At 42.5% G+C, this 24,499-nt stretch overlaps 3 protein-coding genes across 3 annotated transcripts; 2 read left to right on the forward strand and 1 right to left on the reverse strand.

The window, feature by feature from the left end:
* The first annotated feature begins 1,468 nt into the window (after positions 1-1,468).
* On the forward strand, positions 1,469-10,816 carry LOC125718966 (major histocompatibility complex class I-related gene protein-like). The gene is given in 7 exon segments (XM_048993317.1): positions 1,469-2,358; positions 5,814-6,071; positions 8,409-8,681; positions 9,127-9,325; positions 9,327-9,409; positions 9,549-9,656; positions 10,110-10,816. Coding segments are annotated over 7 exon segments (1,083 nt in total). The 5' UTR covers positions 1,469-2,258; the 3' UTR covers positions 10,172-10,816.
* Positions 10,817-11,138: 322 nt separating this feature from the next.
* On the reverse strand, positions 11,139-17,767 carry LOC125718977 (chromatin target of PRMT1 protein-like). Its single transcript, XM_048993337.1, has 6 exons — positions 17,595-17,767; positions 17,091-17,176; positions 15,827-15,977; positions 13,913-14,099; positions 12,500-12,631; positions 11,139-12,392 (listed from the first exon to the last, which is right to left on the reverse strand). Exons 2-6 carry the CDS (start codon positions 17,153-17,155, stop codon positions 12,187-12,189), a joined length of 741 nt encoding a protein of 246 aa, XP_048849294.1. The 5' UTR covers positions 17,156-17,176; positions 17,595-17,767; the 3' UTR covers positions 11,139-12,186.
* Positions 17,768-17,807: 40 nt separating this feature from the next.
* On the forward strand, positions 17,808-23,224 carry snapin (SNAP associated protein). The gene is made up of 4 exons (XM_048993349.1): positions 17,808-17,981; positions 20,344-20,390; positions 21,731-21,849; positions 22,398-23,224. Exons 1-4 carry the CDS (start codon positions 17,860-17,862, stop codon positions 22,503-22,505), a joined length of 396 nt encoding a protein of 131 aa, XP_048849306.1. The 5' UTR covers positions 17,808-17,859; the 3' UTR covers positions 22,506-23,224.
* The last annotated feature ends 1,275 nt before the right edge of the window (positions 23,225-24,499 follow it).

Genomic DNA, 24,499 nt, shown 5'->3' on the forward strand with positions numbered 1-24,499 from the left:
CTGAAGTGTTGTAGAGCAGTGGTTCTCAACTGGTCTGTCTTTGGGACACACCATGACCCCTTAATGACAAGTCGCGACCCAAAATTTTCAACTTCTTAAATTTATTGAATGAAAAGAGGGTGCAGTTTGAACCTGAGATAGTAAAACAGAATAAAACAGTATGCCAACACAAAAAATCTGATAAACTTAATGATAAACCAAAATGACCAGCAAGTGGCGAAGCTAGAGGGGAATATTCCCTTTTATACTCAATTAGCTGCATTTGAATTAAAACCAAACCTCTTCAGCAACTGTTTTTAACAGACTCAACAGTGCTTACCAGAGAATCCTCACTCATTGAAAATATGACAACCAATAAGGCACTATGGAAAAAATTCAGTTTCTTCATTAACCGTTTTTTTAACAAAGAGAAATAAATTAAACAAAGTGAAGACCTGTCATGTATGTCAAGTTACCGGCAAGCCGAATCAGTTGATTCCTCCTGTTCCATTGCAACCGATACAGGTTTTGTCTGAACCATCTGAGCACATAACTTTGGACTGTGTTCTGTTGCCGCGAACTAAGTCGGGGAATCAATAGCTACTTACAATCATGTGTACTTTTACTCAATTTCCCGAGGCTATACCAATCTGAAAAATAACTGCTACTGCCATCATTAAAATTCTTCTGGGATTCTTTTCCCTTTTCGGCATTCCGAAGATTGTGCAAACAGATCAGGGCACTAATTTCATGTTCCAAATGTTTAAGCAGTCTATACAACAATTAGGCAATAGGCACATTACTTCTAGTAGTTGATGGACTACCACAAACCTCAACTTTATAGTGATCCGCAACCATAACCAACTCATCTCGAGTAGCGGCTGATGAAGCCTCTTTAGTGGGAGAAGTAATAAGCGCGTCTAAATTAAACATCACAAGAAATCAGCCAACGAAACAGTGAGTGAGAAAATATATATATAAAACCACCAGGCTAAAATACATAGACAATGCTGGGCACACTTAACTGAAGTACTGCGACACAACCCGCACCAATAAGATACGCCAAAATACAGTGTTATGCAAAAGTTTGGGTACGCCTGATAATTTTCATGCTTTTCCTTTATGAATCACTGGTTATTTGGATTAGCAATTTCAGTTAAATATATCATATAGCAGACGAACACAGTGATATTTCAAAAGTGAGATGAAGTTTATAGGATTTACAGAAAGTGTGCAATAATTATTTAAACAAAATTAGGCGGGTGCACAAATTTGGGCACCCTAACAGAAAAATTATATTAATATTTAGTAGATCTTCCTTTTGCAGAAATAACAGCCTCTAAACATTTCCTATAGCTTTCAGTCAGAGTCTGGATTCTGGTTGAAGGTATTTTTGACCACTCTTCCTTACAAAACATCTCCAGTTTAGTCAGGTTTTATGGTTTCCGAGCATGGACAGCCCGCTTTAAATAACACCACAGATTTTCAATAATATTCAGATGGCCATTCCAGAACGTTGTACTTGTTCCTCTGCATGAATGCCTAAGTACATTTTGAGCAGTGTTTAGGGTCGTTGTCTTGTTGAAGTATCCAGCCCCGGCGCAACTTCAATTTTGTCACTGATTCTTGAAAACTGTTCTCAAGAATTTGCTGATATTGACTGGAATCCATGTGACCCTCAACTTTAACAAAATTCCCAGTACCTTCACTGGCCACACAGCCCCACAGCATGATGGAACCGCCACCAAATTTTACTGTAGGTAGCAGGTGTTTGTCTTGGAATGCTGTGTTCTTTTTCCACCATGCATACCGCCCCTTGTTATGTCCAAATAACTCATTTTAGTTTCATAAGTCCACAGCACCTTATTCCAAAATGAAGCTGGCTTGTCCAAAAAAAACGTACCACACAAGAAAATCAGATCCCGGACGAGTATATGTAAACAAAATTTGCGGGTCTTCTTCTATGGTGTGAAACGGCAGTTGTCAGCTCATCTGCGTTACAGGGCATTATCACCACCTACTGTTAAGAAGTGTGAACAGATGACACTTTTAATTTTTTTCTCAACATTTTTTTGCCCACTGAAAACCAGTTGAGAATCACTGTTGTAGAGTTCAGAATATGTGGGCACTGAAGTATGCACCGTGAACTACCTCAAACAAGGAAACAATATCATATTTCATGTTTGTTTTCTTTTTTTTCCACTGCATTTGAGTATCAACTTTCCAATTAGTGTTTTCCTAATTTTCTGGAATTGTGATGATAACTGAAGCTCAGAAACATGTTGAAAATGAGGTTCCCCCTGAAAGAGACATCAGGCTTTATGGTTTTCCCTGCTGTGGCGTTGCTGGTCCTGAGCTGTCCTCACCGCGCCTCTTCAGGTAGGACTCCGCTCTGGGGTTGTTTCACATTAAAACATCACACAGGAGCTTTCCACACTTCACGCATATAGTAGCCTTTCCTGAAAGAACACTTCCTTATTTACTGTATAATTATGATATTCAGAGTAAGCATGAACATGTGAGGGTCGGTTCCTTTCTGAGCCTGCCCTTCTTCGTTTGTTTGTTGTCTAGTAATTTTCCCTTTTTGTATTCTGACCCATCATGGTCCTGTTCCTTTGTGCATTTCCCTAGTGTTCTTTATTTCAATAAAGCCTCATTAGTCTTAGAGCTGCAAGAGGATCATCACCTTCTTTTCCCACACGCAGCATGCCGCGCATGACAGAACAAGGAACTTCCTTCGGTTTGCATGTAACCTAGAGAACAGTCTAAATTATTGTGTTGTGATGTAGCACCTTTCACAACAGAGTCGCCCCAAGGCCCTTTAAGACAAAGAAAGGAAGAAGGAATAAAGAAAAAGACAAACATACACAGATAGAAGTATAGAACAGAGGAAACCTCTGGGGGTCCAAGGTCAACTGTTTGCATGCCTAAAAAAGCGAGGTGTAAACTTGATCATGGTCAAAGCCAAAGTCCATCATGTGAGTTGGCAGATTGAAGCTCCACCCACAAAGAACAGCCCAATAGCCGAATACGGTATTCAGCAAAGCACAAATAGTGGGTTTTCTAGAAATATATAGTATAAATATTTTTTTAATTATTTAAAGAGGCAAAAAAGTAAGTTAAAAAAAAGCATATCAAACAGCTGGTGTTCCTCATCACTCTGGGCACAGTGTGTATTTGTGCTCAATATCGCGACATGACAGGAAGACAACAGGAGACTGAAGGGGGAAGAGCAAAGACTGAAAAGTAGTGCAGTCTGATCAAAATGTAGGCAAAATTTAGTACATTGCTACGCAAAAGTGGAAAAATAATGAAATTTTTGTTTAGGTTGTATTTTGCAGGCAATTTAAAAATTACATAATATTCCACTTCAGTAACAAGGCTGTATCTTTCAGTTAATAATAGCATTGAAAACTATATACATTTTTGTGTCACTTAATGTCCTTCCGCATGTTTGACCACATATACGTCTAAGGTCCCATATGGTTAAAGTGGCTGCATGCGCTGCCAGCGATTATAGTGTTACAGTACATAGACTATTTAACCTATAACATCAACAATACTTGATGATGATAATAAACATGTATTTTACACATTTATTTTAATGTAATTTTAATCATTATTTTAGTTATTTATTTAATGTGTATTCTCTCTCAAGTATAAAGCTTAGCTTTTTAAGGGAGTACAGGTACAGAGTAGATGTGGTATACTACATAGGTATTTATACATTGCATATGATGTTTGCATAGCCTCCAAATTACCTAACGTCCTATTGCACAGAATGTAACACGAATGGTATAGAATAAAGCTTGTGTTCTGCCAGATCTATCAGTCAGAGGCTAATTAAGGTTTTGTTTTTGCCATAGAGTACTTGAGAGAGAACAGTTTTTATCTGTAATGATTGTTTTGTTTGCTTATATTGTGTCTGTTCACTGCCCCCCAGTTAGGCCAGGGGGTGATGGGGATCGCAATGCTGACAATTAGGCATTAGGCACATTACTTCTAGTAGTTGATGGACTACCATGAACCTATTCCTGGTATTTCTTAGTTTAGAGTCTATTGATTTGAGTGTGGATTGGGAACTGAATGTTTCGTTTAAAATTATTTTCTTTTCAATGATGTTTATATATGTTTATTATAATAATCATGAACACTTAAGTGTAATATTGGTTTATGATTTTCATAAACCCTACAATAGTCTATTGAAGAATGTCACGATCGGGGCAAGCAGAACGGCCATCATGCGGGCTGGCTGGCAAGGATAAGGCAGAACAGGCAAAGATCGGGGCAAAACAGGGGTTTATTCGGGGAACGTGGACTAGGAGCAGGGAACAGGACACTGACGCACAGCAACATCAATGACGGACCAGGGGAACAGGTCAGACCAGGACTTAAATACATAGAGACTAATCAAAGTAAGCAGACAAAGCTGGAGACGATCAGGGAAGTACACGTGGGTAATCAGGGGGCGTGGCACACACGAGGAGCAGACGGGCCGGGCATGAGAAAGAATACTTATATTAACATTTTAATATTCTAAAATTGGATGTGTAATAAAATCAAAAATTCTGTCACACCTATTTTCAACTTAATTTGAATAAAAATACAAATACAAATAATTTTGCTGCCTTAACAAATACAGACACAAATATTGGGCTCTGCACAGCCCTAGTACACTGAACAGACATGCTGTTTTTGGGGAATACAAAATATATATCATGAGAGATACACCACACTCAGAGACCATGGGAATCACACAGAGGGTTATGGAGATTTACTGTAATGTACAGCACAGTATTACTTAAATAGGTGAGTGACTAAAGCTTGTTTTATATGTAATGTAATGCTTGGGCAATTGTGGGAATTTGTGCTGTTGTGGTTTTTTCCTCGATACCAAATCTGGAGTCAGAAGCTGCTTGTGTAGATCCAGATTCGTTATTGTTACACTTTTTGTTATCGTTTAACAATATCTGTAAAGATTGTTTTGTTTGCTAATATTGTGTCTGTTCACTGCAAAGTATAACTAGCTCTGGGAAGATGGTGACGCAGGCGGTAGTGCTATCGTTTGGCAACTGGAGGGTTGCAGGTTCAAGCCTTGGTACCTCCTGATCCCATCAAAGTGTCCTTGAGCAAGACACTGAACCCCAAATTGCTGCCGGTGAGCAGGTTGCCGCCTTGCATGGCAGCTTCCGCCACCGGTGTGTGAATGTGAGGTATAAAATGTAAAGCGCTTTGAATACTCATAGGAGTAGAAAAGCACTATATAAATGCAGTCCATTTACCATTTAACAATATCTCGTCACTTAAGCATCATCATTCTTCAACCATTCACCATCATTGTTTTCTCCCTTGATCCACACCCCTAGATGATAAGTTTGTCAGTCATTTATTTTACTGTTTGGTCCCTCGGGTGAATTGTGGCCTGACCATCTCTACTCAGTTTTTTTAAATATTCAGTCCTCAGCTTTTGTTGAACTCAGGTGAATCCCTTCCCTTCGGTAGCAAATCTTGGCATCTTCCGCTTGTTACACATTGCTTGACTACAGGCTTGATAATACATTTGTCCTTCAACATTGTGATAAGCTGCAGTGGTAATTAAGGTGGATATTCATTCATTCATAAAATAGCTAACAGATGAGACTAACATAAAGTGCAGATACATACTCAGTTGATTACATTGTGATGATTACATTGTAAGGATTACATCATGAGTATTTGGCATGCTTTTTCATAATATCATAATGATTATGTTCTCTCAACGTTATATAGTGCTAATTAATATTCTATAGTACTGGCCAATATCAGTAAACAGTCTTTCCTTGTTATATGTACAGAATCCCATTCACTGTCACTCATGGCGACATTCATCTATGGAGAGACACCATTCCCTGAGTTTACACTGGTAATGACAATCAACAATGTCCCAGTTGAGTACTACGACAGCAATATTAAAAAGATTGTCTCACGGCAACACTGGAGCCCAAACGACTCTGTTGAGGATACTGAGAGGAAATATTTTGTGGTGGAAGAGACACACAGAAGTATGACAATTGCTACTGATCTTATGATGAAGCACTTTAATCATACTAACGGTATGTCCACTGTTTTTGTTCCCTTTATTCTACTGCTGCTTATTCTGGGCCGGGTCATGGGGAGCCCAGGCACAGTGCATATCACTGGGGCACATCCTGGATGGGAAGCCAGTGTATCACAGGGCCCATACATGCACACATTGGCACTCTATGGCTATATTCACACTGTCATGCTGAAGTGACTCAAATCAGATTTTTTTTGCTTTAATGTGACACAGATCTGATCTTTTCAGGGCTGTGTGAACATGCAAATCTGATCTTTTCAAATCGGATTTGTGTCACTTTCATATGTGCAGATACGTATCCGATTCGCGGCCATACGACCTGAATATGAACGCTCAGATCGGAATTCATGTGGCTTTTTGCTTATATGCATGCTGACATCATCAGCCTGCACCATCAGGCTCGTACCCACACATCTCTTGGTGCAGCAATTCCAGCAATAACTGAGAAAACAGAAAAGACTTTTTTTCTCCTTTTAGATCTGCTCATGTACAGCTGATTCACTGTTTGTTGTCTTCCAGAGCAAAGTGCGATACAGTACATGCGTGAGCTACTAACGCCTCCATTTTTATTGCCATGAGCCGTCCCACGTTTTTTGTTGTTGGTGACGCAGTTGACCCGTGCAAAAACGTATCAATGTGCGCATGCGTGACGTTTCAGAGAACCGATTACATTGCTCACATTGTTCACAGAATGCGTTCACATTGCAGTCAGATACAGGTCACTTATCTGATCAGCTCCATCACCTAGTGGGGGTTCCCTGGGGATGGGTTGCTGGGGTGGTTCGGCGCTGGGACTGTGGTCCTGGCCTGGATGGGGCTTTGGTGGCTCTTGGGTGGGGACCTTATGAACACCTGCGCGCTCACACACACAGGTGTGCACACAGGTGTACAAACAGGTACTCACAGACACACACAGGTGAACAAACAGGTACTCGCAGACACACACAGGTGAACAAACAGGTACTCACAGACACACACAGGTGTACAAACAGGTTCTCACGGACACACACAGGTGTACAAACAGGTACTCACAGACACACACAGGTGAACAAACAGGTACTCACAGACACACACAGGTGTACAAACAGGTTCTCACGGACACACACAGGTGTACAAACAGGTACTCACAGACACACACAGGTGTACAAACAGGTACTCACGGACACACACAGGTGTACAAGCAGGTACTCACGGACACACACAGGTGTACAAACAGGTACTCACTGACACACACAGGTGTATGTTAGGGTTATCTTCTTCTGGAACCCAACCCAACCCTCTCTCTCTATCTCCCTTCTTCTCTGTTCTCATCCTTCTTTCCCCGTCTCTCTCCCTCTCCTTCTCTATAGGAAATAAAAATAAATAAATAAATGAATAGAAATAAAGCAGTCCACTGCAGAGGGGGGGTGGTGGAGGGAAAAAACAGATACAGGTCACTTGTAGTTATGAATGTGAACCGTCAAGAACCGTCCAATCTGAGCAAAAATTCGGAATTGAACAATGTGGCTGGCAGTGTGAACCTAGCCTATGGAAAATTTTGAAATGCCAGTTAGCCCACAAAACACAAGGAGAACATGCAACCCCCAGACACAGTGGGATTCAAACCCACAGACTTGGAGGTGTGAAGTGACAGTTTTGCCCACTGAGCCATCACGGGTTGCAGTGTAGTGGAACGAAAGTGTCTTATCAGATTAATGCAATTGACTCTCTACATCACACTAACCGATACATTTGTAATAATTTGAGAGATGCATGACATAACACCATTTTCCATATGATTACATCCCATACAGTGTTGTGTTGAGCCTGGAGCTTATCTCAGAAACTTCAGGTTGTCAGGGGAGCCTAGATGGGATGACAGTCCATTTCAGGACACTCAATAGACAGTACAGACACATTGGGAAAAACCTACACAAACACACAGTCCGCAAAGGTGTGAAGCCAATGTGTTACCCACTAAGCAACCTTTTTAATGTCCAATTTTTTTTATTGTTTGCATTCATTCAGGAGAGGAAACCAGTGTACTTCCTAACTCCAGACAACTGGAGTTTCTTGTCTCTGATCTAGGCTTTCTATGTAAAGTAGCTGCTTTCTGTTTAAATCACATATTTTATCTGCATCAGTGAAATATTTTTGCAGAAAGGAAAAAGATGAATCTGTAAAAAATGTCTGTAGCACATGTATTTCTTATCAGTAAATGCACAAAAAAATTACTCAAATTTGAACATCAAATCTATGGCATTTGCATTACATACTCTTCATTCAGTCTTTGTGACAGCTGCCAGCTGTTGAACAACTAACTAATAAATTGTTCTTTTTTATGTTTCGTAAGTCACAGGGATTCGCGTTTATCAGAAATTTGCTGCATGTGAATTGGAAGGTGACAAACTGAGCCGGTACTTCCTCCAAGATGCTTATGAGGGCGAGGAGACGAGGACCTATGACATCCTGGAGCAAAGATACAATCCATGTGTGCCAGAGTTGATCTGGAACAAGTTAAAAATGGAGGATGAAAAAAAGATTTTCATAAATGTATACCAGCCTCTTTGTCTTAAGGTGTTAAGGCAATACCTCCAGCAGGACAAGAATGTGTTAATGAGAAAAGGTACAGAGCACAGAGGTCTTTTTAATACCTGTCAGATGCCAAAGCAAAGTGTTTGGAAGATGAGAGCATTAGGGAGTGGTTCATGGGGCAGACCTGCCCCTCACATCTTTATTTGCAGACTTCATTCTGCTGGTAGCTCTGTGTATGACTTTGTGATATCCTCACTCTGTAATAATGACACTTCATCCAAGTGAAAACTGTCAGAGAGAGAGTGACCTACATTTCACTTTTATATGTTTTAATTTATTTTTGTAATTGGCTCTAGATAACCTAATTAGACAAGCAGTTACTGAAAGTGTATGCTATTGATGTTTCACACAAAGTTGCTGAAATTCTTCATAATTTTGCAGAATACTGATTTAGTTATGTATCTTAATGCCTTTACTACTAATTAGACAGTTATTAAGAATTACTGGTACCATGGAAATGCTCATGTACACTGCAGAGCGACCCAGGGTCAGGGTAATCCAAAGGAGAGACCCAGGCACTGGCGGAGCACAGGTGTGCTGCTTGGCCACTGGCTTCTTTCCCCGGCACATCAACATGACCCTGCTGAGAGACGGCCAGCCCCTCCCAGAGCAGGATCTGACAGGCGGGGAGGTGCTGCCCAATGGCGACGGAACATTCCAGATGAGGAAGAGCCTGTGTCAGTGAGCAGCAGTTGAAGGAGAAGCACCTGTACATCTGTACAGTCACACATCTGGACAGAAAGGAAGACTATGGATTGGGTGTGTTTGTTTAAAAGAGCAACTCGCACATCTTCCGGTCTATAACTTGCCAAAAGTGTTTGGTACAGGAAGCACAGGCGTGTTACCATGGAGATATGGCTGTTTGCATATGACATGTGACTCTGATGTGTGTCAGCAGAACCAGAAGATCATCCAGATGTTATCTTCATTCCTGTCCTGGTTGTGACTGTCCTTGCTGTGATTGTCCTGGTTGTAGCCATCTTCCTCTGTTGGAGAAGACAGACCAGTGAGTGGCCTTTGGTTAAGTCTGGGAAGCCATTGTGGTGGTTTCTTGTTTGTTTGGTGTATTGAAGTAAATTAATTGTATTTGGGGAACACTGAAATTCTTGTGCCACAGTTGCAGGGAAAAAAGCAAACACAAAGGGTATGTAGTGGGTGGACAGGTACAGGTTGTTTAGTTACTTGACAGCTTAAGGAAACTCAGAAATGGGGGGTGCAGGTGGTGATGCACAGGTAGCTTTTTCCGCAGGGTAGGAGTGCAAAGATGGTGTAAGCTGGTTGGCTGGCGTCCCTCATGATGTGGCAGTGGGAGAGGTATAAATCCTGGCCATGAATGAGTCCAAAAACCTGTTATTTATGGTGATGTCAGGAGGATGTGATTGAAGTGTTTAAACATGTAGCTGGATAAAGCCATTTTAAATTTCCTTTATACTGAACACTTTGTATAATTGCATTCCAGGTCCACCGGATCCATGTCAAACCTCTGCTACTGTAAGATACACTGCAGCCCGGAGTGAGTGACTCATTTGTAGCAAGAGACTGCAATGGGCACAAGGCAGGGAACAACCCAGGATGGGGGGCCAGCCCATCGCAGAGCACACTCACAGACCATTCATACCTACGGGCAATTTAGCAACTCCAATTAGCCTCAGCATGATTTTGGACTCTGGGGTGAAACCGGAGTGCAGTAGTTAATCCCCACACCATAATCTAATTTCTGTACAGCATGTCCTTTTTGCTTTAGTCTTGTCAAAATAGGTTATGTGGTTTCCTGCTGTAATAATTTTACACAACTTAAACTATATATGTGTGTGTGATTATCGTGTAAGGCATTGCATGAAAAGCAGTTAACCAAAATTACAAAATAATTAAAAAATATATTCCATAAAGTGATGCGGCATTGTTTTTGGTTCCCACAGTACATGATTTTGTTATTTTGTTATCCTTGTGTTGCCATTTTGCTGTTTTTGTTATACAGTACTGTGTGACTATTTTTGTTTTGCTACTGTACTGTCTTGAGATTTGAAGAAGTTACATGTGCATCTGAGTGCTTGCCAGTGAACAAACTGTAATGTAGAGCCTTGCAATGGTGAAACTGGTGTCTTTGCCAAGAATAAGTATCAGTTAACACTTTTTCTAAATAAAGTTTTTATGTGAACAACTTGACAGTGCCATGATTTCAATGTTGCAAAGGTAACTGAACCGCATGCCAAGGAAAGGGAATATTGCTCTGTTTGAACATGGGAAAATCCTAACTAAAGTATCCTGGATTTCGCAGGTCTGCAGATAAATTCTGTTTGGCTATAGTTCATTTTGGATACATTTTCAATTCTTGTTTTAAAAATATCACAACATTTATTACCAAAATTTCAAATATCACAATGTGATTTTTTCTAATAATGTGCAGCACCAGGATAAGCTGTGCTCACATTAACAACCACCTTTAAAAGGAGACAATCACTGTAAACAGAGGAGATTTTCTCACCTGTTTCAGTTCAAATAAACACTTTATATCAAGCCATATTTACACAAACATCCATTGAGCTATTACACCATCCAGATTGTACAAGTGATGTTTAAAAAAAAAAAAAAAAAAACCTTATTGGTAACATTCCAAAATAAATTTCACAATACAAATCAAACTCTTCAGACGGCAAAAGGCATCAACTTTGGTGCGCTCAAGAAACCCCACCACAATGATTAGTGCTTCCAGTACCTCTGAAATGAACAACCTCTAATGAGGGAGAGAGAATCAAAAAGCACTTTAAACACCAGATACCCGGGGCTGACTTGTCTTGAACAACCATACAATGTTAAAACAAACACTTCAAAGCAAACAATTTTTTGGAGGAAAACAGTAACAGCAAAATTCTTTTTTTAAATGTCTATATTCACCAGTCACTGACGGATCTTCATAGTTAAGTCAGGGGTAGATGTTGACTTGTACATTGTTTGCAAAACCATAGGTATATACCGGGTTATAAATCTGTCAAAATCTAAAAACTATGGTTAAGTCATTTAAAATGTTAGCCAATGAGCACTAGATTTAGTGCAACTAAGCACATCAAATAAACGTTGAGGACAAAAGCCCTGCTCCAAGAACCTCAGTCAAACCCTTATCTTTGGACGACTGCATGTAACATTAACCGTCCTGGCAGTTTAATTTCTACAAGGCTGTTGCTTATGAAATGTCACCACCCCATGTACAAAGTAAAATACATGCCATAAATGTAGGATTTCTGCAAAAATACATGTCAGGTCAACAAATTGTATAACATCCAGGCCTGTCCTACAGTGAGGGCTGACAGTACTGAGTGAATGTGGGAACGCAATGATGTGTGGATGCTAAGCAGCCACACGTACTGGTCATTGGTCTATGCGCAGGGCCAATGTGTGCTGTGCTGTCAAAGTTTCACATACACGAAAAGAGGACTCGTGGGTCTGTCAGTGAAGCAGGGTATGTAGTGATACCAGCCATGGGCTCGTCACTTCCAGTGTCCTGGCGGGGTAGCTGCGTATGTAACCAACGGCACAGCCTATTCCATGCTGTCGGGATCCGCTTGAGCCATGTAGGCATCCAGCTCGGCATCCAGGTGACCTTTGGTCTTTGACATATAAGCATCCAGCTGATTGTCAAGCTGCTCTCGAGTGACGGGTGGCCGGCCCATTCCTCTGCCACGTCCCCGGCCACGTCCCCTGCCTCCAAAGCCACCGCGGCCTCGGAGACCGAGTCCTCCTCTGCCTAAGGGGAGGAAGAGACTACTAATCACAACAGCAGTCACTCACAAGTAGGCAGCACATGGCTGGTTCAGGGGCCCTCAGGTAACTGAGGGGGGAATAATGACACACCTCTCAAGCCCTGGCCTCCTCGTCCGGCCCCAGTCAGAGGCCCTCCGCGGACACTCAGGCCCCCCCTCTGGCGCATACCTCGACGGAGGCCCAAGCGATTAGGGCCACCTCGTCCACGGAGTTGGCCCATACCTGCAGAAGGAGGACTGGTGAGTGACCGCTAGTAACAGACTCACTAGTACCAAGTGTCCTGCCAATATTCACCATTTCCTGTGATAAACCAGTTAACACTGCATTTTATATCAATGACCCAGATAAGTCATTTAGCATCAGTCAAGTGTTTGTCATAAAAACACTTAAATGCTTTCAAATGCACTAAAACATCTGAAAACACAATACTACAGCTCATAATACAGCAGTGATAAAAGTATCTACATACAGTACTGTACTGGAGAGTGAGTGAAGAGAGCGTGGAGAGCAAGGAGAGATGAGAGCAGGTGGAGAGGACAAAGAAGAAAGCTGTGTAAGTGAATGTATGCATGCAGGTACTGCACTTCCAAGAGTCCAAGGAGTTCAATAAGCTCTCAATTCAACATCAGTAGCAAATTAAATCACCAGTGATCTATTAAGTTGTTTACAGGATCATGTGTTATTTTGCGTGAACCTTGACATGTCTGGCCTTCTGCCGGCTCTCATCTGCTAAGTTTATTTTTCCCCGAGGCACAGCTCTGTCTGCATTATTAATGGTTGGTTAACATCCATGGAATGAGGCTGAGGGTTTTTCCAATCTCTGGTGCAGTCAAATATGTTGACAGGAAAATGTATCGTTTTATTTCCAAAGTGCCCAATGATTGAGTTATGTACACTATGTCCATTTGTGCAGTGTATGCTGCCTCAACTTTTTGGTAAATGAAATGTGCTCACTGTGCTCATCTTCCCTGTAGCGGAGCCTAGCTAAACACACATACACACACTGCAATGACATTACAGCAGGTGTCACGGACCAAATGCAAGTTGTCTGTTAATTTGGCCATTTCTTGCAGAAAAGCTGTGGTAAATTTGAAAGACTGCAAGCTCTTGCAAATACCCCAAAGCTTGCTTGATTTTGCCCTAATTTCTGTGATAAGTTCTGGAAGGACCGTCTTTCTGCTCACTGCTGCTGTATGGATTAAGCAGCACCTATACGATGCGCTGTGTACATTACATATGGAGAACGGTTCTAAAGTTATAACCAATAGTAAGAAGGGGATGCACAATCAACAGGGGTCCCCTTCAATTCTCTGCACAGCAAACTATAACGCATCTAGTAGAGAACAATATTATATCATTTGCAGCCAATGTGACTTTTAATGACAATGTTTCACGTTATGGATTTAGTCTCAATATCAGGGTACCAAAGCTGATAGAGTCAAAACATTATATCCAACTCTAGTGCAGATGCCTCACATTTCACTTCTTAGAGCCCACACTCACCTCTGAGGGACAGAGCCCCCCTCATGGCACCCCCACGGCCACCGCGGCCCCTAAGGGCTCCTCGAGGTACTCCCCGCAGACCCCCCATGGAGAAACCCCTGGCACCCGGTCCACCCCTCATCAGGGGTCCTATGGGCCTTCCCAGCCGGGCCTGGATGTTGCTCTTCCCCAGCCGCTGTTTCAGGCTCTGTGGGATGAAGCGGAAGTGTGCATTCATGTGATCGTGGCTCTGGCACAGTGCTCTGGTAAGCCAGAGGTTCATTAAAAGGAAAGGAGATAAAATTTTATTCGACTGCACCAAGGCATAGCTCTCACTGTGCAAAATCAAACAAGAGCTTAAAATGCCAAAAAGAATACAATACAAAATAAGGAATGCAATGCAAGTACAATGGGAAAAAAGAATTAAAGCTGAGGTATGTAGAGTGTGTGTGTGTAAAAGGTAAACAGGGTACCATGCAAATATGCAACAATGCAGAATAACAAGTGCAAAAGAATGGACAATTAATATGTATTATAATATGGGACCGCTGAATGCTTGAATCTGATTGGCTGACGAACGTTCTGAGGTGTGCAATTATTTTCAGGGAAACGCATGGCGAACGTAGTTCCAGGCAGCTCTCTTGACCGCATTACAGTTCCATATCACTTCGCATAGTTAACTGTAATAATATTGCAATAAATAGAAAAATGCAACGAATGAATAAATAATTAAATGAATACATGCACAAGCTTTTCTGTCTCATTACTGCAATGACACATCCTTGCACACGCACACTACGGTTACACACTCACACAAAAACGTATTGTCAGCGCTGCCCTGACGATTTTATCAGTTAGCCTAGTGTAGCAACTTAAAGGCTACACATGACATTTCTCACTAGCGAGGTAATAGCGCTGCATCTTAAAGCAGACTTACAGTTTAGAGACGGTGCTTCAGAACACTGTTGAGGGACACACAAAGGTAGCCTAATTCATACAAGCTCTCTCTCTCTGTTTCTCTTTCTCTGTGTCTCTGTCTCTCTCGCTCTCTTTCTAATAACTTCATTATTAACTGCATTAGTCTGCTATCAACGGCTGAAGCCTCCATTGCCAGCTTTAAAATGATGTTTTGGAACTAGCAAAAGAGTCGTTGGATGAGATGCGGAAGAAATAATCCTACTCACAATAGTGATTTAAGTAGAAAAACCGGACGAATCCCTTGAAATATATCATCTGATCGATGTCTTGAGGTGTGGCAACCGTAGTATAAGCGGAATAATTGACTCCGGACCGTTGAATTATTAAAAAGTAATGCACACCCGAGGTGGTGATGCGGCCACGACGCGAAGGGGCCCATCGTCAATTATTCCTTACTTATTAAAATCAGAGTCCAACTGTGTCCAGAAAGCAGAAAGACCATAGTACTTCCAGTGCAGATGTGCAGAGCTTATACAGTTTAATGGGCACAGGGAGCCAGGGTCTGCTCTGGTGCTCAGTGGAGTACCTTGGGGACATGAGTCTCCTACAGTAGGAGTGACCAACACCAAGCGGGATTACAACAAATCTGTTCACATGGATCAATAATCACACTGAAAAGGGAGCAGGCTAGTGCTGGAGAGCCTAAGAGGAAAGAGGGACATGAAAACTGTCTGTTTACAAGAAAAGTGGCCTTAGGAACTTCTGAACAATCAAACTGTTATGATGACCTTCAAATTGCTTATATTCTTCAGTATCACCCAGTATACTGCGTTGCTCTGAATGTTTGTGGAGAACTGTAGATTAACATCTCCCTCAGCCAGTAATATAAATTCCACTTTTACTGTTCAAAAAAAATATCTGGGTTCACGTGAGGCAGTGTCTTACCCATCAGGATTGTGGCAGGACAGGAACAAACCCTTTCTTGCCTGTTCTGCCCAAACTCTGCAGACTCCTCACCTGCTTCTGCTGCAGTGCTGCCTGTACTGAAGGCCGATTCTCCATCTGTTGGGCCAGACGGCGGTTGCGGGCGCTGGCCATGTGCTGCTGCTGCATGGTGGCCCGGACACTCACCGGGGTGGGCTGCTTGTTCTTCAGCATGTTAGTGAAGCTTGGGGAACAAAGATGGGGTGGGGGCAGTGCAGAGAGGGAGGGAGGGAGGGAAAGGGGGACAGGAGGTTCCAAAGCAAATAATTTAACACACCATGGCCGTATCTACAGCCACCCAGAAAAACGTGAATGCCCACTTTTTTGATGGGTTTTTTTCTCTCTCAAAGTGCCACCAGATTTTGGTGGCCATGCTCAGCATTTTAAGAGACAAAAAGACAGTTTGGTGTTAGGAAGAGGGGCAGGGGGAGAAGAGAACAGAACAAAGATGTACACCATAAAATGAAACGAAACGAGAAAGACAACCAAAATGCAAAGACAACACATAATGCTCCACAAGAGAGTCTGAACAAATGCCTCTTACAAGCCTCGAGCCTCCCCACAGGTCTGGGCATCTTTTCCCAAATGTACATGGGGGCATCAGAGGCTAGGGGCAGTGGGCACGCCCGGGCAGCCAGCCTCTTACAGCCCAGACCGTGACATGCTGCACAGAAATTGGAGGAACAGGACAGGGCGCGCAGAGACTGTGACAGAACAAGGAGGCCTGAGCAGCGAGACGGTGGGCTGGATTGGCTCACGTCTGGGCTTGGACTGGGCACCCGGTTTTTATGTTGAGTAACACAAACAGGACATGATAGTGGTGAGAAAGAGAATGACATCATGTTCACACTGTTTATGTGATTAGAGAGAGAGAGAGAGAATATAAGAGGGCTGGAGAGGCAGCTTTTTAATGTACTCAGGTGGAAAATGGGTAGCATTTTTGCCCCCTAATCCTCCAAGCGTTTTCTGTGCTCTGAACAACATGAACAGAGCAGAGGCAGGCTTAGGTAAAAAATTGTCACCATACCACATACCAGCAACACTCTCCTTAAGCCCAATTGTTAAAAGGCTCACAAAGGGGGATTATAATATATTTTCCCTCCTCTTTTACCCACTCTAGCGTGAGCACTCTTTCTTGGTTCCTCTGAACCAGCACCTCTGCCTCTTTCTACATGTGGGGCAGTCAATATCCCGGTGTGTGATCAGCTCCCCTTGCGCCATTTCCACTTCCGGTTCTCGCGCTACGTCACTGTACGTCCCCTCCTTCGCTATTCGGTCAGTGTGGGGCGCCTCTCACCGCTCGTTCAGGGACACCTTGGTGGTGCTTTTCAGCACGACTTTTTGAGAGGATGGGTTACTCATCGTCGCTGTGCCGGGCCACTCCTGATGCGAACAGACCAAAGAGGAGAAGAACAGGGGCAGAAGACAAGCGAAGGAATGATTATTTGCGCATAAAACAAACTCAAAAACGTAACTGAGGAAACGTTAATCAGACAAGAAAATCACAAACAAGAGTTGTACATACACCATTACTTTAAACTCTGGAGCTCAAATACCCGTTTCAGTTAATGTGCAACGCGTTAATCTTAATGAGCACACTACACACGAAACTGTGCCATTTATATTTAGTCACTGAGGATGTATCAAGTCCCCCAGATAACCAAATACTGACGATACTTCACAGCAAATGACACAAGCCGCTGTATAATGTGATACTGTATTTGGCGTTATGGACACGGTTTCCTCATTAGCTAGCAGCTCGCCGCTTTGTGCTGAGAAGCACTGCGTCCAGACTACTCACCTAAATCAACTAGCAAGACAGCCTCCCCTCTTTTTCGTTCTTCAAGCTTTTTGAAAATACAGATTTTTATTTAATTTTAAAAAACTGGGTGGTTGTGGCCTGTTGTTTCGTTAAATAAGTTGCGATTTCGCCTAAGCTATGTAGTCTTCGAGCGCTGAATTGAAATGGCGGAGGTAAGAAAAGGAGGAAAATGGAGCCGCCCAGGGCTGTGGGTGACGTCACGTTCCACGTGTCTAGCATCTCAGGAGGACGACTCGCGAGCAGCATGGCGGCGCTGGCCGTATCGGTAGTGGAGACACCGTCGGAGAAGGATGCTATTGGCGAGGGACTGTTCGAGCTCTTGAAACCTGCCGTGCAGCAGCTCGACCTGCACGTGCATTCCGTGAGGTGAGTTTCAACTGCAGCGGGCAGGTTGAATGATGGGCAGGTTGAGGCTAAGGTTGTATTTCCGTGTCCTCGGTGTTGTGACGTTCTCTTTACGGCTCTTTCGTGCCTTAATGCAAGCACTCCTCTGTTTCGCCCCATCAGGCCCCCTTTAATGCATTAGCGACAATAGCATTAACCAGCTTCATTCGCCAAACTGAATGAAGATTATCTAAACCTATCTAAAGATTATCGAAATGACTTCGTGATTCGTCTCTGGGGAACTGCAGCTGTAATGTTTTGTAGTCTGCATTCTTGATGATAATGTGCGCTCCTGGTTGGGTTGCTGTATTAATGTGGCTTTGCATCGTCATGACAGAAGAACTTGTATGCCAGTGGTAGTGAATGAATTGCGAAATACCACAGTAAGAACGACACCCCGTTTTACGGATCACTAAATATTAAGCGTAGGGAAATAATATGATCGATTTTGAGTATATTATTATTAAGTCTTTCGTTAGATGATGATGGGCTGTCAATCCAGCCACGCCTATTGGAAGCCTCCAGACAGACTCACGTGTCTGTGGGTTATTTAAGGTCAGCAACAAGCCAGCTCAGTTTGAAAGACCTTTTAGAATTGGGATGGCTCCTCTATAGTCTTCAAGATCTATCCGCAGTGCTGTGTTTAAGAATATTTATGATTATAGGTATTTGTCAGGCTTTTTGTTATTAAAGACATGCCAAACTATTGCTGAAAGTAATGATGTAAGTTGCTCTGAATAAGAAACGGGGCAGTGTGTGGTTTATGACTCTGTGCCTGTGATAGAAGGTTGCTGGTTCAAATCCTGTGGTTGATAGAGTGATGTCACCATTGGGCCTTTGAACTAGGCCTTTAACTTAAGTTTTTCCAGGGCTACTGTCTGACCCTGCTCTCTGATCAGGGTCACTTTGGACAAAAATGTTTGCTAGATGAATAAATGGAAGTGGAATTGAATATCAGTGTTTCCCCTACCATTATATTAGGGGGGTGCCCGGCACCTCCCGCCCCCCCCTGCAGGACAAGTTTATTTTATTTTATTTTATTTTCTATATAGCGCCAGATCACAACAGAAGTCATTTAAGGTTACTTTTCCTATAGAACGGGACTATACACTGTCCATTTATTAAAAATAAATAGCCGTATGTTATTTATCTTATTTACACAACAGCTTGTCATTTTTGTCTCTACACTGTCACGCGTTTACAATTCTCCTCTGCTCTCTGTATCGCACATGGCGGACTTCCGCCCCAATGCATGCACACAGACACTTGCGCGCACACAGACACGTGCGCGCACACACAGGTGAGCAAACTCCCACCAGCGGACAGAGACCGCGCGTCGGAAAATATGTCACATCAACCACCCCGTCAGCAGTGTAAGTTGTGAGAGGGACTTCTCAACCATGAACAGGGTAATAAATACGTTTTACAATGGGATTTTCTGCTTCAAACTATCACTATTTTAAACTATCAGCTATCACTATTAAAGCATAACAGTTAATATATTTGCAGGTCAAGACAAACATCCCCAATAGGCTGCAAGAAGACCATCAGAACATAAGAAATTTACAAACGAGAGGAGGCCTTTTAGCCCATCAAGCTCATTTGGGGAGAACTTAACTAATAGTTGTTAAAATCTTATCTAGCTCTGATTTAAAGGAGCCCAGGGTTTTAGCTTGCACTACACTAGCAGGACAACTATTCCATACTCCAACTACATGCTGTGTAAAGAAGTGCTTCCTCAAATTCATTTTAAAATGTCTTCCTGCTAAATTCCACTTCTGGCCACAAGTTCTAGTATTTAAACTAATATTGAAATAGTCATTTGGCTGAACAGCATCCCGACCTGTTAGAATCTTATACACCTGGATCATATCCCCCCTTAGTCTCCTTTGCTTGAGGCTAAACAGATTCAGCTCAGCTAACCTCTCCTCATAAGACATTCCTCTAAGACCAGGAATCATTCTTGTAGCTCTACGTTGCACCCTTTCCAAGGTAGCAATGTCCTTAAGGTATGGTGACCATCTTGGGCCAGACGTTTCTGACTTCCCATATCAAGAGGCTCTAGAAAATGTTCTTCCAGAAGCCCAGAAAGGGTCAAACTCCAGTCCTGGAGGTCAGCAGCCCTGTGTAGTTTAGTTCTTTCCCTGTTCCACCACAAATTATTCAGCTCAAGAGCTGTGTGGTAATTAGCACAAGGAGGTGCAAAGAGTTGAAACAGGTGTGTTAAATGAGGGGAAACCCATAATTGTGCAGGGCTCTGCCCCCCCCCCCCCCCAGGACTGGAGTTTGACACCCCTGCCCTGGATTATCTTTCTTATATGTTGTCCCCTTCTTTTCATTTCAGAGAGAGCCAAGTGGAGCTGCGGGAACACATCGACAACCTGGCCACTGGTGCGGCTTCTGTCAACACAGCCAGTCACTAGTCAGTTAATGGCCCTGGCTGTGCTATTCCTTAGATGAGTTTTGTTTCACTTAACTCTTTAGTGAATTACATTGTGTTAGTCTTTTGGTTGAATAAACAAGATTATACAAATATGGTAATCGAAGGCCCTGTTTACATTTGGTATTAAAATGCATCTTGGGGAATCAGTGGACAGCACTAAATGCAAGTGTAATTGACCACCAAGATGCACTTTAATCCAGTCATTCAAACCACTTGCCGTGGGGGTCTAGGACGCATTTGAACACATATCTTTTGTAGTGTAAATGCTAATGTGTCATCAATACAGGACGTGGTGGTTGGTTTGGTGACAGTTGCCAATGCTCCAAATAATGCACTGCGCTCTTCAGCAAGTTGCATATGACTTTGTGCAGCCAATCTCAGTAATTGGAATAGCTGTACATCCATTTTCCAAATCGCTTATCCTACTGGGTCGCAGGGGGTCCGGAGCCTGTCCCGGAAGCAATGGGCACGAGGCAGAGGCCAGCCCATCACAGGGCACACTCACACACCATTCACTCACACATGCACACCTGCGGGCAATTTAGCAACTCCAATTAGTCTCATGTTTTTGGACTGTGGGAGTACCTGGAGGAAACCCCACGACGACATGGGGAGAACATGCAAACTGCACACACGTGTAACCCAGGCGGAGACTCAAACCTGGGTCCCACAGGTGTGAGGCAACAGTGCTAACCACTGCACCACCATGCCGCCCTATAACTGTGCATGTATTTTCGTTCTTGAATCATTTTTGTTTTCTTAGCCTGGGGCTTGTCAGACAACAGAGACTTGTGTACTGACTGAGCATGGGGGCATTTCATTTCTAGAGGCAGCAACGAAAGAAAAATGACATAGACAGTAATAGGATCTGAACCCAAGTTGTCTGCTGGATACTGTGGAGGTGCTTGGTAAACGCAGGTGTAAACCTCAATGCGTCAGCGGTCCACTTATGATCACCCAAGATGCATTTTAACCAAGTGTAAACCAGGCCTAGATGAGTATGACGCCTTCTTAAAAATATAAACAGTGTTTATCTGAATTTCTTTAGTAGTTGTAATGATGTCAAAACAAATCCCTTATTTAAGCGGCTTCCTTTGTTTTTGAAAATATGCATAAATAACCACTGTCCAGGTCAGAATATCCACCTGTGAAGGCACTTTAACATCTGAAGCTCTTGTTATATGTGTAGTTCACATGTTAAAACCCAAATACTTGATTTGATTTTGGATGGCGTATTCTTTCTCGCCGGTATTTTTACTCCCAATCTAATCTCCCTGTGATTTCCCAGAACTCTGCCGAATCAATGAGCACCAGAAGGTGGCGCTGGACCTGGACCCGTATGTGAAGAAACTGCTAAATGCTCGACGCAGGGTGGTTCTGGTGAATAACATACTACAGAATGCTCAAGTATGTACTCAGGACCTGTTTCTGCATATGATACTAAGTTTGTGAATTGTGCTTACACAGATCATGTTAAAATGTTGCTAAAATGTTCATTTCAATCTATGCAATTTTAATATTCTATTGTTTATACTGATGTTTGTCTTATAGTGTGCTTTGGTTGCCATTTGCTAACTACGACTAAGTCTGTAACTAGCTGTGGCAAGTAGAGGTGTATGACCTTCATGTAAATCTAATGTCACACTGTCATTGATCTTGAGAGTGCCCCATAACCAGTGAAGAGGGGAATGTATTTTATTTGGAAAACAATCTGGTATTATTATTGTGTAGCAGGTATTATGTCATATACATTTTTATAAGATATATGGGGCAAAACAGTCCTGACTCTCCTGAGTAGTAAATCCTGAAAGCTCTGTGCCTGATGTCCATATACTGAACACTGCACTGCCCAGAACATCAGGTCATTATACTGAGGCCGACGTGCTTCTGCTTTACAAACCAAAGGATGGCTGCCTTGTGCAGATAGTATCTCTCTCCTTCTTACCCCTCTCCAGGAACGTCTGCGGCGTCTTAACCATAATGTTGCCAAAGAGACAGCCCGCAGGAAGACCATGTTGGAGGCTTCCGGAGCATTCACCCCTCGTTCACCCAGCAAGCCATGATACGTCTTTATGGGTATATCCAGTGAAGGAAGCCGGAATGGCCACGGTGCTCTGCCTGCCGCCTCGTTTGTCTGCGTCACATCTGAGTCACAGCACTGCTGTAGGACAGAGACACAGTCAGTCACAGTGATTAACACGGGAGCATTGGCATGTAAGTCTTCACCAATAGACTGCGCTGAAGGCACACTGCTCTGCACATCAGTTTTAATTTTTTTCACAGTCTGATTCAATCCATTCAAGCATAATAATGCATAATAAAATACATTGTTGACTTACATTGTTCAGGCTATATTGGTATTGATTATTCAACAAATCTATTGTTCTGTTCAAGGAAAGTAAATAGAAAAAGGATGAAATTCTCTGCTCATCTTTTAAAATAGCAATGCCTTCACTGCAAGGGTGACCTGACCTTATATGGCAACAGAGATTTTCATTGTTGCCAAGTAGCACTACATTTTTTAAGGCTAAAATTTTATTAAGTTTCAAACTTCTTTGTAATTAGTGTTACATAAGACAAGGATTTGCTCCATTAAATCATTCTCTTAATCCAAGAGCTAAAATTGTCCACTATGCTTTTGCTTTGTACAGTCATGTTGTTACTGAATATGTGCATATTGTCATAGTCTCTGATGAACTTGTAGCTTATTTAAATACCTATTTGGGGACAGTAGTATGATGGCAGTTTATATAAATGTACACTGAATACACCTATTTGGTTATTTTTTGTCCTATTTTTAGTCCTTTTATTAGCTGATTGGTGTTAAAATGATAACTGGTAATAGGAATTCACATCAGAACAGAGTTGTTGGGGAGTTGAGGAGTGTGTTGTAAATTAAGGGTAATAATAATTTTCTGACTATGAACAGTAGGATGTTTCATATTAGGTGTCACAATGACAGTGGCAGTATTGCATAATTGCTTCAGGGATTGGTCTTTGGATTCCTCTTCCATTATCTCACTTATTTTATTTAATTGAAAGGTTTAAATCGAGGGTGACTAATCTTATTCGCAAAGGTTATGCAGGTTTTTTGGGGTGACCTTTAGGTTAGCTGTTCAAATCCAGGTGTGAGGACTCTTCAGCCAATCAGTCCTCTGCTTAGTAATCTAATTAGGGAGTTGCAGCAAAAACCTGCACACACAACAGCCCTTTCTTTTGAAAGATTGGCCATCCCTGTGGCCTGTACTATGAAGCGGGGTTACTGGCTTATCGGGGTAACATGTCAGATTTAAGGTAGTCGTATATGAAGTCCATGTAAACCGTGATACCTTAAATCCAACAAGATACCCCGATAAGCCAGTAACCCCGCTTCGTAGTACAGGCCACTGGTTTAAATGAAATCCTTGGTCTTGCAATATTCTTTGGAAGTTCCTCATCATGTCAGCCTAGGATTTATTTCTCCCCCTCGAGAAATTCAAAGATGGCCAGGAAGGGCAAAGGCCCAAGTGGCCTCTGATGATTTTACCCATTCTCTCCCATTCCTTATGCCGGGCTGACTGCAGACTTTGGTACTGGGTTTCCGGTATTTAGCTCGACCTTAATGGAGGGACCCAAGTAGCCCTGATATTTCAAGGCCATGTTCTGAAAATACCATCCATTTTGGTGTGGTGTTTAGCTCTTCCCCATGGTATAGTAATGTAGAATCGCACGGTTATATATACTCAATGACAAAAAAAATTAAACACCCAGAAGTAATGGTGCAATTTGAATGTAATTCGGCACTTGTGCAGACCAGTGATGGGTATATAAATGATTCGATTTGCAAGGAGCTGGTGTGTCTAATCACCAAACACGGAGGATGCCTCATAGACACATTAGACAGCATTACCAGCAGCTGGCAAAGTTTGATAGTGGTCACATTGTGGGTTTGCATGAGGCCAAGTAGTTGTATCATTCAATTGCCCAGCATGTGAGAGATACAGATGTCACAGTCGCCCGATATTGGAACCAATGGGCACATGAGGGCACCCACACATGTCATGAAGGTCCTGGTCGC

Source organism: Brienomyrus brachyistius, chromosome 23 (assembly GCF_023856365.1).
Source record: "Brienomyrus brachyistius isolate T26 chromosome 23, BBRACH_0.4, whole genome shotgun sequence".
Lineage (NCBI taxonomy): Eukaryota > Metazoa > Chordata > Actinopteri > Osteoglossiformes > Mormyridae > Brienomyrus > Brienomyrus brachyistius.